The 16,272-nt window shown below is 37.4% G+C and overlaps 1 protein-coding gene across 1 annotated transcript; it reads right to left on the bottom strand.

Moving 5' to 3' along the window:
• Positions 1–230: 230 nt before the first annotated feature.
• On the bottom strand, positions 231–16,055 carry STIM2 (stromal interaction molecule 2; the record flags this gene model as incomplete). The annotated part of the gene is made up of 10 exons (XM_010021694.1): positions 231–950; positions 1,758–1,959; positions 4,689–4,927; positions 5,175–5,275; positions 5,426–5,593; positions 6,168–6,345; positions 7,253–7,430; positions 8,331–8,446; positions 9,154–9,265; positions 15,941–16,055. Coding segments are annotated over 10 exons (1,890 nt in total), but the record flags the coding sequence as incomplete, so codon positions are not given.
• Between the last annotated feature and the right edge of the window lie 217 nt (positions 16,056–16,272).

Below are 16,272 nucleotides of genomic sequence, written 5' to 3'. Positions count from 1 at the left end.
AATGTCCTAGCTCTACAGAAAAATAGGAAGATGCTCCAGTAAACAAGAAACTTTGGGAAGCCCAAGAAGGCTTACTAGTCCATTAAAGCTTAGAAGTCCACAAGTGGCTTAAAAATGGTTTACAAATAAACTTAAAAAAAAAAAAAAAACAAAACCAAAAAACAAAACAAAACAAAAAACCCCACAAACAAAAGAAACCCTAACAAAACAAACACTAAGACAGAGAAACTAAAAAAAAAGCAAAAAAAAAAAAAATAAATAGGCAGAAATGAATGTAAACTGTCTGAACTTTTTAATGATTTCTCATTGACAGCTGGCACAACCTTTGACAGTACAGTGAGTTAAATATAGTTGACCTACAGAGCATTCCATCAGGGCATCCAGTTTGGAATGCTCAAATGGAATTACATTCCTAAAGATTTAAAAAACAGAGTTCTTATAACACTACTACAGGCTTCTTCTGCCCACTTCACTTACACTTCTTCTTAAAGAGGCTTTTTATTTTTGATGGCTTTTTGTTTTTTTCACCATTTTGGTACAGGTCCTGCGGGATGCTACTTATCCTGGGGACAGAAGCAGCTTCATGGCTCGGTTTAGTATCACTGCTGGCTGAAGAACAGGAGGTGTGCCGAGGCTTTGGGATGGGGATCCCAATTGAAAGCTGGTTCATGCTGCAGGACTTCTCCAGGATTCCATTATAAACTTTGCTTGCAGGACTAAAGATCATGCTTTTAGTTTCTGCCATGCCTACACAGTCAGGAGAGCCCCTAGAAATATCTGCAGTTAGAGAAGAGGAGTCTCCTGTAGATGATTCTTCCAGGGAGCATTCTTCTGGAGATACTTTCTGAGAAGAAATCATCTGGTACACCTCAAGACTTGCTGGAGGAGACTGCTTCCTTCCAATGGATGAATTTAAGGAGTCACATTCCGAACCCGTTTCCTGTACTTCCCTGAGTCAGAGCAAAGAGAGGAGAAAACATAATGAAACTACTAATTCCTTAATACAGCTAAAAAAGGAAATTAATTTAGAATCAATAACATCAGCCTAAAAGCACCACCCACACTTTTCCTTAGTTAATTAACAAAAACCATTTAGTTAAATAGTTTATGTCACAACTTGCATTACATCATTTCATTATCTAAACTTAAGATAGTTAATTGTGCAATCTTGTTTTTGTGGGCAGCAGCATCTGCCCAGAATCAGTCATTTGTATCTCACTTCAAAGAACAAAAACTATCTTTCTGGCATGTGAAGTCAGAAAATTTATGAAATGAAAGAAGGAGATTTAAGCCTATCATATACAAAAAGTTCCTTCAGGACAAGTGTCCCTACCTTTCAACAAGCTCATTTGCTCCTTCCAAAAGGAATTTAACCTTTTCCTATGAGGCCATGTAACAAGAGTAGGTACACGCTCAACATGCTGTAAGAATTGTGTTACCATCCATCTTCTCTTCGCCCAGTAGCTGACATTGCTTTTGATCCTAGTTTCAGATGTAAAAGCCAGTAACATATTGTAATGGAGAATCAGGGTTAGTTCAGTGCACCCTGGATTGTAACATTACTTAACTGTATATGACATGCTAGCTATTGACATACACACACCAGACAAGAATTCTCTCTGTTCCATGTGGACTATATTAATTAATATTATCCTACAGATTATTTTAACTTTTTGCTTGGTTCAACCCCTAATTCTAAACTGTTACTCTCAAATAATCCTATCAGATTTCCAAGTGCTGTTTGCTAATCTCCGTACCATTGTTTATCAGCAGAGAAGTAAATGGCTTCCTCCTCGTCTTCAGTTCGATAAATTGCTGGGCAGCTTGACACAGAAAGGATGTCAGGGTCAGGGGAGTGCAAAGCATGCTGAGACTGTGGAGATGATGGCACAACATTGCGTCTTGATCGACACAAGCTACTGCTTCTTGCCAGTGTGCTGGGAGGTTTTACAATGGACCCTGAGGCAAAGAAAAAGCAAACCAAAACCCTCCAAGTGACATTAAAGAAAGACTGGCATCACCTTATACATTCTACAGTTAGATGAAGCTCTAACCAAGAAGCAACTGCAACGGTTTTTGTGCCTGCCAAATGTTACTCTGACCATGCGCACCAAAGTTCTGGCTCACTATGCTCTCCTGAGAACAAAGAGAAAGATTCTACTAAAACTTCCAACCCTTTTATAAACTAAAAATAGCAGTGCTGAAATTAGTATACTACACAATATCCTGTGTTTTACTTGTGTGGCGATTTGGAGCTTAAAAGAATATGCAAAGGTTTTGCAATGTAGATGTACCTAACCAAAAAGCCATGAAATAGGCTGCATTAGTTGAAAGTTACATTTCATGTATGTAACATCACACAAAATATAGAATTCAACCTCAACTTTAGCTCAAGAATTTCCTTTTTGGTAACACTTTTTTTTTGCAAGTCGAACTATGAATTTCTGTAAACAAAAATGCTAAGAATGGGCGGAAACAGCAACACAAGACTTGACCAGGAAAGTATCTAACAGGAAGTGACAAACCAAAATGTTCAAAATTCAATTCTTCCTTCAAAATATTATTAGGCAGCAATACTTCTATGGAAATAAATCTACAGACCTGTTTTCAGGCTAGCTGTTACAAGCCTCAGGATTTCTCATACCCCTCCTCAAACTGTCTCACAGAATGCATTACTGCCAGGTAAGACAGACCTACCCTCATGTTCAAAATGTTTACCAAACATTAAAAAAAAAAAAAAAAAAAAAAAAAAAACCAACCACAAAAACAAACAACAAAAGTCCCCCGTCGTCCCCCCCCCAAAAAAAAGTTATTTTTGTAGATAGTGATGTCTACATGACAGTTGCCATGTAACTCAAGCTTCTGATTTTATTCTGATGAACTCCCTACAGACCTGAAAAGCAGGGGTTCACAGGTCAAAAATAAGATTGGGTCATCACAAAAATATTCCTAAAAGCAAGTGTGAACTAAGAGAGTAAGCACCCCTTTAGAAAATTTATACTGTGTGTCGAGGTAAATCAGATGCCGTCCTACTCACTCATACTTAAAAAAAAAAAAAAAAAAAAAAAAAAAAAAAAAAAAAAAAAAAAAAAAGAACTAAATCACACCATCAGTGAATTTTGAAATAAATCACAAGCATTTGGTTCCTTGTAAGTGTATATTGACAGGATTATGAAGAATTCAGCTATAAGAATTTACCATCTAGAATTTTCTACTACAAATGAAACTCACTAGATCAAGAAATCAGCTGAATCCTAATCAGTCAATGGAAAAGTAGAAGTTTCACTATCACCTTCCTGTATGATTTTTTTCCAGTCTTGTACATCTATTTCTTTACGCCTTTTGTTCTTCAGCTCAGGACTGATTAAAGAGATTACTTCATGTCATTTTAACCCATCATCCCAACTGTTGCAGCACAAAGAAGCCTGTCTGGCAGATTTCCCCTTTTTGTCAATATTGAGATCAAATGATGTTGGGGCAAGGTAACTGCCCAGATTAGGGCTTAGGTTTAGGTCCAGAGACTGAAACAGTCGTGTTCATAGCTGACTTATCTGGATGTTGCATTTTGTCAGAAGCCTCATGAGTGAGACAAGCCATTTTGCTTCTGTCCTTCCTCATGTGCATTTGTCATTTTTGTCTAAAGGATGGGAATAATATAGCAGTCACCAAACTAATCTACAATAATTTGACTCCTGAAGTGGTTTCAACCACAAATCACAATTTTAAGTAGTGTTGTAAGGGGATTAATGAACTTTTCATTGTTGTCTGTAGAAAAAGTTTGTTACACTCAGAAGAAAAACACGCGCCCTAGGAACACTAAATGAAGCCAGCAAAGTGGCAATCATTCTCCTCATGCTGTTTGAAAATATAGTTCTATTTTCTTCTGAGAATCAAAGCCCTGGAAGAAAAATGTACACATATGACAAAGTTTTCTTCCCCACTCATTCCTCAGCTTGATATTGCTTGTTTAAATAGCTACATGGGAGCTCATCTTTTTGATTTGTCTCGAGTCCAGTTAATTAAAACTTCCATTAAACAGGCTCCTGTATTGATGTAATAACTCAAGATATGAGGGTGGTCTGCATCCCCAGTGTATATCCTCTGATCATAGTTTAAGCAAAGCTGGATTTCCTTCCTTCCAGCACTTGGCCTCTCTGCCTTGCTCTCAAAAAACCCACTGTATCCAAACACAAACATTCTGCCTGAAAGCTTCCCTTGGACAACAACAAGATTTTGTCCAGCCGCTAAAGAATGTTTTAAAAGCTATGTAGCACGCAGCGTCTCTAGGGTGTGATCTTCATAGTAGCTCAAGGGACCCTAGACAAACTGCATCCCTTCCATATGAAAGAGTTAAGTATGCTAACAGAAATTCAGCATTACTCATTATAAATTTTTGCCTAAGCAGCAATCCAAGCATGACAAGCAGATTTTCAAAACCTTAACTGGATTTGCCTTTCACTTCCCCACTGAAACGGAATAAAGACTTCTTCTTCATGTTATCTTTATTGGAAACCCCAGGTTTCAGTTCATGTAAGTCCCAAAAGATGCATCTGAAATGCCAGATCGAATTTTGGTCCTTTTGGATTTAATCCAATCCTGTTTGATTTCTGCACTCTTCTCCCATCTCACTTCAAAATCCCATGCCTCCACAACTGCTCCCCTTTCTTTTTACTTAGCTTACCACTTACCATAAAACTGTGAAACTATTGGAGGAGTATCTTCATCTAAGTCATCGACTCCCCCTGCAATCGGGTAAGGAGGAATGGAAACTCGAGGCATAACTACCCAGCTGTGATCAGAGTAGAGAGAGGAGGTCAAGCTTGGTAGCCCAGAGTTGTGTGCTATTTGAAAACCACAAATCTTCTCAATCTGTTGCCATCGATAAAGACGCTCTCGCAAACATGTCGTCAACTCAGAGAGTGCTTTCCTGAAGAAAAGCACACATGAAAGTTACATAGACTGCTCTTAAAGATAAAGCAAAGTAACACAAGTACAGTTACTCCAGCATACCAGAACATCCATTAGGACTGGCCAAATATTCACACTTTAATATCTTCTAAAATGATTTACTTAGAAGTGCAAAACCACTCAGCCACTAAATTCCATAACTCTCCAAAAATTCCATTGTTCTAGGAATAACCACAAAAGAGCACGCATCGTGGTAATACTCTTACTTTGCTTCAAGAATTTTATGGTCCACTTCATCCAGGGAGGAGCTATGTGCAACATGTAATGTTCCAAAAACAGTGCTTCTCTTCTTTTTTATCTTTTCTGCCTGAAAAGCAAGATGAAATGCAATATTGACAGGTAGCAAACAACAAGTCAGAGGAGGAAAAGTATCCAAATGTTTACCTGGATAATTTGCATTTACCATGTCATATATCTAGCAACAGATCAAGAAAAGTCTTTAGCTAGGAGTTATTACCTCATCTTTGGCGATTGCCAATTGCATTTCTGCATGCTGTCTTTTGATATTGTAATACTGTACTTCAACTTCATGTGTTAACTGAAGCCACTTCTGCAACGCTTCTGGAACAGACCAATTACTTCTCAGCTCAAACTCTTTCTCAGCCTTTTTTAAAGCCATGCGAACCTAACAATCAAGAAGAAATAAAAGTGTCACCAAGAGCATCATTAAAACTGACAGAAGAAAGTGAAATATTAGCACCTTTATACCCCACAGGAACATACTATGGCTTTACAGAGCTTTGGTGTGTGCCAATTGTTGTCAAGAAGGTGGATCTGGTATTTCTGAAATACAGCGTATGAATTTCCATATACTCTATTATGTATCATTTTTTCTATTATATATAGTCCCTAATTGGAATCTTAAATATTTTTAAGACAGCATTTTTATTTAGTACAATAAATCCAATCTATTGCTACTCAGAAGAGCAAGACAAAGCTATCATCTCTCATCTATTAAAAAAAAAAGCTTTTGTACATATATATATTTTGTTCCATGAATTCAAGAAGATTATGATAAGCTAATGTACAAAGTGTATGTCTTTTTAGGGTTTAACGATTATTTTACTAGATAATGGCATGATCAATATTTCCATTCAAATCTAGCATTAGAAAAATGCTGCTTTAAACACTCCTAAGGATCTATTAAAGCCAGGACCAATTTAAAGTCAACACTAAGATTATAAACATTTTGCAGATACCTGTACCAGCTCTTCCTCTGCATATTTGAGCCTGCTGAGCTCACATTCAGCTCCCTCCCTTAACTCCCTTAGGCGATGAGCTTCCCGTTTTGCATCATTGATCTCATCCATCATTTTGCGCTCCAGATTTTGCTTTTCCACAGCAACATTTCTATTCTCTTCTTGTGCTTTCTCAAGCCTTCACAATTGAACAAAAAATAGGAGAAAATGTACAGCACATATGTTAGAAGTTGCAGTCCTCAGAAGCAAATGTCTCCAGCAACAGGGCAAGAGGCAACAGGCACAAACCAAAATACAAGAGGTCTGAGCATCAGGAAGCACTTTTTCACCATGGGGGTGACTAACCACTGGCAACAGGTTGCCCAGGGAAGTGGTAGAGTCTCCATCCTTGGACATACTCAGAAGCTGCCTGGATATGGCAGCTAGACAACCTATTCTAGATGATCCTGCTTGAGCAGGTGGGGCTAGACAAGATGACCTCCAGAAGTCCCTTCCATCCTCAACCAGTCTGTGATAATAAAAACCATGCAAGCTTCATGAATCAACAGCAATTACAGACAATGTGACGTCCACATCAGACAAAACATGCAAACTTTTAGGTGAGTCTTCATTAAAGGTGTAATAAAATAAAAAGTCTTCTTAGACAATTGAGTTACAGATGCACCAGAGAAGACTATCAACTTTCACACACAAATACGCAATAGAAAGTAGAAAGTAATCAGTCCAGGTCTGCTTCAATCTCAAGAGATTAAAAACAGGACAAATGTTCTCATTTTCCATGTATCTAAGCATTCCAAAGTAAACTATAATTATATTAAAATAACAGTACATACTTCCAAATCTGTAGGTAAAAAACACTTAAATCTCTATTCTCTACCTTCATCCCCACACTCATATGGCCTACTAAAATATCCAGGAGGAATTCCTATCCAAAAACCCGTCACCACTGAAATCACAATTTCTATGCAAAATGAACATGAACAAGGAAACTGAATGCAAATAATTTATGACTGTAAAGGACCTGTATTTGTATTTAACCTCAAAACAAAAGAACAACTAAGCATTAGCTTTTTTAGTTTTTATACCTTTCCTGCAAGTCAAGAAGACTTTGCTCTGCTGTTTGGAGACTTTCTAAATCCTTCATCATTTTTGTGATATGTTCTCTTGAAGTTCTGTTCTGTGTAAATGCAAACCAGCAGCCTCCAAAACCAATAACTATAGAAACTGTTAATATAAAATCCTTCATCCAGTTGTGAGGGGGACCTGCACAGAAAACAACATGATCATTAGCTAATTCACTGATACAGACAACAGACTATGGAGTTTTTCCCCACCCTTTACAGCCTAAAAAGTGACAGAACCCGATACTAAACAAAATTCCAGCTTGTTTATCTCAAACCATCTCCAGCCTTTCAAATGGATTCCAGAGCATTTTCCATACAACATAAGCAACTCTGCTCTAATACAATCTACTTCATCTGCATAGCTCAGATCTGGTCTGACTTTTGCAAACTCATTCACTGCTCTCTAAACTGACCACCAAGCTCTGGAAGGGCCTCTTAGTTCAGGAATAGCCAACATGCACAGCACCAGTAACTGTGTACTAGCAAGCATGCATACCACTGGTGATGTGGTAAGGAAGTGTCTGGATATGCTAAAATGGATCAGATGTGAAACTGCTGTATTAAATTTAACTGCACTTAAATTCAAGTCTGCACAAAAGACAACAGTATTGGATTTCCACTACCATCTCCTTCTTTTCTTCCTTGGGGAAAGTCATCCCCTCTCATTTCAGCATCCCAGCTTACACTGTCCAAGCTAATGCAGAAGTGAATGCAACATTAGCTGTAAGCATAATTTTAACAGTAAAAAACTTTTAGAGTACACTTCTTGTGACACAAAAGCCAGTATTAGTCCATCAAATGGGGTTATACTAAAATTCCTACATAATCTTTGTCCTGATCCCAGCATCCTGATCGTCTGTTTTAATTCATTGCCCAGTTCCATAACACATGCCAAGTAACCTGTCAGTACATACACAAAATAGACAAGCTGTCCTACTTATGAAGTGCCACTGAAAATCCTGTATGTTGAATTCTTACAAACAAGAGATAAGACAAAAAAAAAAAATATAACAGAAAAAACCTTAAAAAAAATACTAACGGGTGAGAGGTCCAAATAAAACAACATCCAATGCTTTAAGCTGAAGCTTCTGTCTATGGCTCCGGTCAATTATTTTCAAGTGAGAGATCATGAAAGCATGTTCATTTACTGCTATCCTGTTAATGATAAGACAAAGTGTTACCTATTCCAGAAGCTATAATCAAAACCAGTCTATGGAAAGAAATACATCAATAGCATTTCCCACAGTTATATAGGTTATAGTTATGTAATTAGAGTGAGAGATATAATACAATGATAACAGTGCTGTTAAAAAAGCATATCAGCATGTGGCAAAGGAAGAACATCAAATCATTTCCCTATTTCTTTCTTTCTGGAATAATCATAAGACAAATCCATTTAGCACAGTTTGACATAATGGTATATTTGAAGACTTGTGACACCAACTCTCCAAAATACGTACAATACTCAAATTTCATAGTTATGCTCAAAAAAGGCGGTTCTGCAGGTAGTTTGAGGTATAACCATACAATAGATTGGAAGTAGTTCAAAAGGAAGTTCGCTACTGTACAAAATTGTGTCCATCGATAAAAGCTTCAACAGCAAGAAACAAAACAAAAACAAAAGGAGAATTTAGATTTTGAATTATTTTGGCAGGGAAAAAAAAAAACCCACCAAAAAAAAAAAACAAAAACCAAACCACAACCAAAAAACAGCCAGCTTTTCAAAACTGCAAGGATGCTACTCTCTTCTTGCATCTGGCTGTATCTTGTTAGACTTTATGCTCACATAGTTGTTCCCACATAAAGACTAAAGCAGCAACCTATAGGGAATTACTTGAAACTAATCCAGAAGAAACGTTCACCTGGGAAGTGTTGTTCCATTGACATTGCTGTCTCTAAAATTCTTTTCATACTGGGGCAGTTCAACAAATTCTGACAGCCACTGAAGAGTGTCCTCTTGAGTCCAGTTATGAACTGGAAGAAAAAGTCAGTTTAATTACCTTTAATTTTTGTAAAAATCAATAGCAAGACATAGAAGATAAGCAGAAGAAAAGCAGGTTACAATGAGCAAGAGGGTTTAGCCAAATATAACTGCAGAAAAATTAGCATTAACATTCACCAAGGTGTTTCTGGCATTTTGCCTTTTTTATCACATGCTTCTCAGAGGAAGCTTAGGCAAACTATAAACAAAAAAGCATGGAACTAATAGAAACATTTCTTTATTAAAAATTCCACAGAGTAATTTAGCTTCTTGCTTTGTTTAAATCAGGACAGCATCTTGTGACTTTGATCTGCTTAAACTGGTCTCGGCCTCAACCCTTTTGTCCATACTACCCCTGCAGAACTGAACACATGCCAGCAGATGGTGTAGCCATTTGAGGCAATGTACCAAAATCTTTCCCAGGATGACGGCTGAAGAACTTGTCTTCACAAGAATTTCCATAGAGGCTCATGCCTACTAACCACAGAATGGGAGCAGATGAGAGGAAGGGAGAAGACTGAAAGAAAATACCCAGATGCAAGAAATTTAACAGGAAAACAATTAATCTCTCTCATATATGCCCAAAACAGCTGTACTACATACAATGATACTCCCACTAAGAAAAAAATATTTAAGCGTGTAGAGAATAAACAAAAGTTTTCTGTATAACAGCAACAGTCTATATAAGCTTTCATAGCTAAGAAATACAACCCATGGAAATACTATATAAATACTACGCACACAAAAAAGCAGCCACCACCACCCAAACATTTCAGGACCTTACAGGCCAGCTGCTACAGCTTACAGCTTCACACTGACAAAAGTTGAAGGCAAGTTGTTCTCTCCAGTTACAAAGTCTGCAAAGGTTTGTCTGCACATGAAAGAAACAGCGACAGCCTCCTTCTGGACAGACATGCCTTTGCATGAACAAACACATTTTTTTAGTCTTTCCCTCCCTCCCCCCTAAAACTACTTATGACAATGCTGAGTAGATATTTCTTGAGAAACCTTATCACAAAGACTATGCTTAGTGATAAATTTTGACAATGATCCTTTAGAAAGAGCTGCTGAAAGTTTGACAGGTAAGCTGCAGGCAATGGAAAAATTTATGAGTTCACATTTGTATTTCAGTTTGCACTGAAATAAGGACTTCTCTGTCTTGTCTACACCAGTGTAGCTGACAAAAATAAGCTTAAACATTCCAAATTTTCATCATTCCCAGTAACTGAAGACAGAACACATTTCTCAGAGTCATTAATAGCTTTAAAAAAAAAATACATATATATATACACTCGCAATGCAAACCACTTGTATTCTGTTTGAATGGCTACATCTCCTTCCCAGAATGCTGCCCCATTTCCTTCTCTTCTTTTGAGCCACAAACTGTTTTCCAAGTATTGATCTTGCTACAGACTTAGTTTTGTCATATTACTCTAAGCTTTCATGAAAATGTCTGGGGTATATTTGTAAACAGATCATTTTCACATTGCAAAGATTCTTAACTGTTTTGTGAATAAGAAACAATCAGCTTTGCAAGTTATTCTAAGCATCTCAAAATGGTGGTAAGATCATCCAAAAAGATATTACCTTAACTGCATTCCAGAAATAGGGTCATATACTGATCCAAAGCAAAAGCATTGTTTTGATGTGACATTAGGAAAACACACCTAAAATAGCTACTATACACTACAGAGTTTTTCACTGACAGTGCAGAACACACAATTTCAGAAGACACACAATTCACTGCGTTTATAAATTGAGGGGGAGAGGGGAAAAAAAAGTACGGAGAAGTTTCACTTCTGCTGCTAAAAGTATTTTGTTGTCACTCTGTCAAAACTTATTTTTTTATCATTCAGTAGTAATTTGAAAAATATAATCATGTAAGAAACGAGGTACATACCAAAGTTGTTTACCATAGGGCCAATCAGGTCTGTTATACTGTTTAGACTGGCATGATGTCTCCTTCACAGAATGTCAAAGAAATTTCCCCAAGCAAATCATTTCTATTTAGGAAAAAGCACTTTACTATTCATTATCTATTACTGTATCAAATACTTCCTTCAGTACAGACACTGCAAAGAGAAGCAACTGAAGTCTCTCACAAACTAGAATCAGAACTTCCGGTATGTGCTTTGTCTTTTTAAATGGCCACTCACCATTTAAGTGAAGCATAATCAATACACAGTCAACTCTTCTGGGATTTCAATTTGAATCTATGCCCATGCACACATTTCACTAGAAATTTAGATTTACTGTGTAAAGTAATTCTGCATTAGCAGAATTCCTGTGTCAGTTCCCACAAACCCCCAACTTTTCCAGGTCAAACCAAACCCTAAACTACCATGTTCTCCCTTTCCTACAGCACCATAGTGGAGCCTTGGAAGATTGATGTACATCAGTGAAAATGTTCGGACTTAGGGGTATTTTTGTTAAGATCTTCTATATGCTATTTATTGGTAAGAAGTATTGCCTGACAATAAGACTGTAAGACAAGATATATGTTTATTGTATAACAACACTGAGAAGCAAACCAGCTTCAGTAGAAGCCTACTGAAACATGACACAAGTGACATACACCAGGTGTACTGAAAGGTGAGCAGGCCAGCTGAAATTCATCTCAAGCACTGCCAATTAGAATGTGCCAGGAGCTCCTACTAATTAGCTGAGGTTGTAACTTTTCCTTATTTTAATCACCAGAAAATAACACAGTGCTTCAGACAGTGGTGTAGCAACTGACAGTTACAGTAACTTAAAGCATATAACATTAGAGAGCAATCATAACATCCTTCCCTCTCACACCTGTCTCTGTAAATAGATATCTTGAGAGAGAGGATGTCAGCAACATGCTTTGGGCAGTCAGGTGTAGAAGCCACAGCGTTCGCACTTTAGTACAGCACTCAGTATCTAGACTTGCATAGGCTGTTTTCTATTTCAGATTACAACTTCAGATTGATTTTTCATTTGGTTGGCTTTGTTTTAGGTTGCGGGGAAGGGGGGGGGGGAGGTTTGGTTGGTTGGTTGTTCTGGTTTGTTTTTTAACTGCTGTAACAACACGCCTGAAGATGAAGACAGCAAAAGCAGCTTCAAACTTCCCCTACATGAATGTTGCTCCCTGCTAATCCACCTTAATGACCAATTAGAAGATCAGGCTATAATTTTTTCATGTTAAATTTATCACGCAGCACAGTGCTTCAGGGCAGGGAGGCATGAAGCAAAACAAGGTTACAGTGTCAGCCTCAGCTCTCTTGTGGGCCTCCTACTCCCCTCAAAAATCAAATTACATTCAATAAGAGAATTTCACAGCAAGGAGTGGATGACAGCCATCTACTAGGCTTAAAGTTGAGAACAGGCTGACCAGACAATATAGAAAAACCTGAGTTTGTTCTATATCAAGCACACACAAGGTTTCAAAAGTTAGTTCTGTTTTACCAGGGCTTCGGCAGCAACATCAGCATGAAATATGCTGCCACCAGTAGGTTTTTAAACAGCATGGAAAAGCACAAAAGGTGTGGCCCTGACTATCTTTTCAACAGTTGAACATTACAGCTCCCACAGAAGAGCCTGTCATCAGTACCATGCTGGCCCTGCCTGGAACAGCACACAGCATTATGTAATTCACCCTCAGCCAAGCCCTGCTTGCATGCATTTCCAGTCTCCAGATATTTAAAACCTGAGACAGCAACAATTAACAAAGTAGAAAGCAACCATAACATCATTGGCATATGCATTTTAGTCCCAGCTGCTGCAAGAACACTTGTGCACTCAGAATACAACAGGTGATCACACATACAAAGCTAAATATGTTATAATGTTAAAGAAAAACTACTTTTTAAGGCATTTGTAAAAACTAGGTTTTGGTAGAACTCAGATTAGTCTGACAAACTTTTCATGAGCTCCAGGACTGACCACTGAAGTTTTACTTTGCTACAAATAAGTCCCAAGGGACAATGCTACATCACCAAGAATGCAGCATCCTACCTATTCACCAAGACAGGTCAGAAAACTAACCAGCTGAAGGCCCCTGCATTGATTTTATAGACCCCCTTACTACTATTGAGACTAAATACCTAACACGTCTCTTCAGACAACAAATTCATATGATCTTAGCCTACTAGAGGGGTAAAAAAAAGAAGGCAGACACCCCTGCAGCACAGAACTTTCAAAGATCATTATAAAAAGACTGGTATTCAGATTTTAAAACAAACATTCATCTGTCTCCTTTGCTGAACTCACCTATCACTTCACCTCTTCAAGGCCCTTGTAAGAAAAACTAGAAGATGCAGCTTTAATTTTAACCCAACAATAACTACTAAGCTTCAGACTTCAGAATAGCTGAAAGGCTTTGTATATGTATAAACAGTGCTTAGATAGAAATAGATAAAGCAAATTCCATACAACAAGCATATACTGGCATTTACATTCAAAGAACAGACACACAATAATAGAAGTCAGAGGACTATCAGAAAGCACTGTTTTCTGGGCTTTAAACAGCTACACTATTTTCCTAGTCATTCCTCTAAATGGAACCCTCTCTGGAGATTACGAGATTAAAAAATTTCGGTGGTCATGAAAAGCACAAGTAACAGGAGCTAGCCCAAACTAAGTGACAACCTTGTTTTGTACTAAAGGACCAACTGAAATTGTGTGGAAACACAACAATAGGCTAGATGCTGATTAAAGTTACGATATGATTTCTTCCATGCAAGTAAAACCAATAGCAGCCTTGAAATTCCTTTAATTTGCACCAATACAGACTCTGCCTTAAGGATTCTACACCAGGTGGGGACTACCAAAAACCTGCCTAGTGCCAGAAATATTAAAAAGCAGTATTCTGAAGCTGCTTTTTTTTTTTTTTTTTTAATTTTATTAGGTAATCTTTAAAGCCTTGAATGAAGCCAGTTCTCAGGGTTCTATTCACTGCATGTTTCTCAAGCAATTGCTCAAAAATAATCCGTTTTTCTTAATCCTAAAAGGCAACACCGAACGGCAACAGAAAACTTACTATACCATTAACTGCACTTTCACTTTCTACCCTCACATCACCAATATCTTAAACAGCAAGCAACTTTAAGCTATTTGCCAAATACTTAAGACAAACATCTATATAAAGCTATATGGGAAAGAATGTACAATTCTGCTCAGGATAAACTAAGCAGCAATAGATCCAGAAGATGTTTCTGCATAAGCACTAATGGTCACTGTCAAGGGTACTACTTAGAGCTTGTAATTCTCACACAGATACCTCAGACTACTTAAAAGTTTCAAATTACTGATACCACCATTTACACTACCATCCACCCTCTCGTTTAGCGCTGTCAAATTGCACTGGTACTACAAAGTAGGAGCATGTAAGAAACTAACAAATCAAAATTCCTAAAAATATCTAGAAAGGAAAACTAGAATTTTCCATGTTACCTACTATTAAATGAAAGTAGTTTATTATTTGAGGGGGTTCATGCTTTCTAACGGTCACCAGATCACTGTTAGCACTGCTTGGTAGTCTCATTCTAAGGGCCTCCCTGTAGTGCAACTTTAGTTTCCTCAACAGCATGCACAGTAAAGCCATTATAAGCAGGCACAGTAAGACCAGACATTCCTCTCAAAATCTTGTGTGTCTTACTCACACTGCTCACTACATTCAAGAAACCTGGAACAAAGACATACACAGTAGACAAATTAGATACTTCTGATATTGCTATAGCCTGCGTTTTTGAAGACTTACTCTAAGTTAGACAAACAATCGCAGAGTAATAATCTTCTCTGATAACTTAGCTGCAAACACTTTCACTGAACAAAACCTTCAGTAAGTATTCACAGAATATTTGAAGAGACGAGGCTAGAAATCACTGGTTAAAATTTAGGTATTTACTACACAGCAAACACTTAACCAGTGAATTACCTCAGATTGCAATTAAATGGCTTCCTACATCGGATGACTCAGTGCCATGTTCCTAGTTTCATTTCTACTTTTAGCTGTTTGACTAATACCAGATCTCTATATGCTCACAATACATTCTGGATCCCTGGAAATTTCTTTTTCAGTAGCTACACCATGGACCATATTTGGCAGTGAACACTGTACTGCTCATTTAGTATTATCTTTTGATATTTGGAAAATTTGGCTCTATTTACTTCTTTTCATTCAAAACAAATTGGGGGAGGGATGGTGGTGTTGGGTTATCAGTCTATTTTTCTTGTATTCCAAGTTTAAAAAGATTTACCAAAATGCTTTGACTAAGAACTCCGATTCTTTGTAGTCCAAAGAAAATTTACATCTAAGTTGAAACACTTTCCACTTAATACAATATATCATAAATGTTTTAAAATAGCTTGACTGCCACCCTTAGGGCTTACTAAATTAAAAATGCGTTTATCTGGAATTGAGTGCTTGCAACAGTCACCATAAATTACAACCTCATACAGAAGAGGGCGTAAGCTAGCTTAGTTTACTTAGAGTACACCCAGCACATCAAGAGGAAATTCATACTAGCTGGACTGAATGTTTTTAAGTCAGGTTTACACAGGTCTGTAAGTAACAGTACCAAAACAGATTTGTGAAGATATTTTAAAAAAGTCATCCATTTACTACTCTAACCTACTTCATGGAAAAAGCACTGAATTATGTCTATGTCAATAACCACCAAAACTTTTAGCTATTCTTTACCTACCTTCAGATGTTTTCCAGCGTTTCCACAGATCCTCAATGGTGATATGTTTGTCTTCTCTGTGCAAGTGACTATGTTTATTAGAGGCATCCTTGTATTGCATATCTTCCCTTAGAAACTGAAGGAAAAGGAAAGCATCTTAAATGCTAAAATAACAACTTCTAAACAGACCTACAAGGAAATCAGGCATAGAGTCTGCTCTGCCCATGCAAGCAGTACACAATTCACATGAGTTGACCACACCAAAGACTCAGAAAGCAAGTTAAACACTCTTACAGGAACTGATTTTCACAACGATTAAATCCTAAATAAACTAGCAATTACTAGTATACTAG

This window comes from Nestor notabilis, unplaced genomic scaffold, assembly GCF_000696875.1.
Source record: "Nestor notabilis isolate BGI_N333 unplaced genomic scaffold, ASM69687v1 scaffold1279, whole genome shotgun sequence".
NCBI classification, from domain to species: domain Eukaryota; kingdom Metazoa; phylum Chordata; class Aves; order Psittaciformes; family Psittacidae; genus Nestor; species Nestor notabilis.
This window is presented reverse-complemented; position numbering and strand designations above follow the sequence as displayed.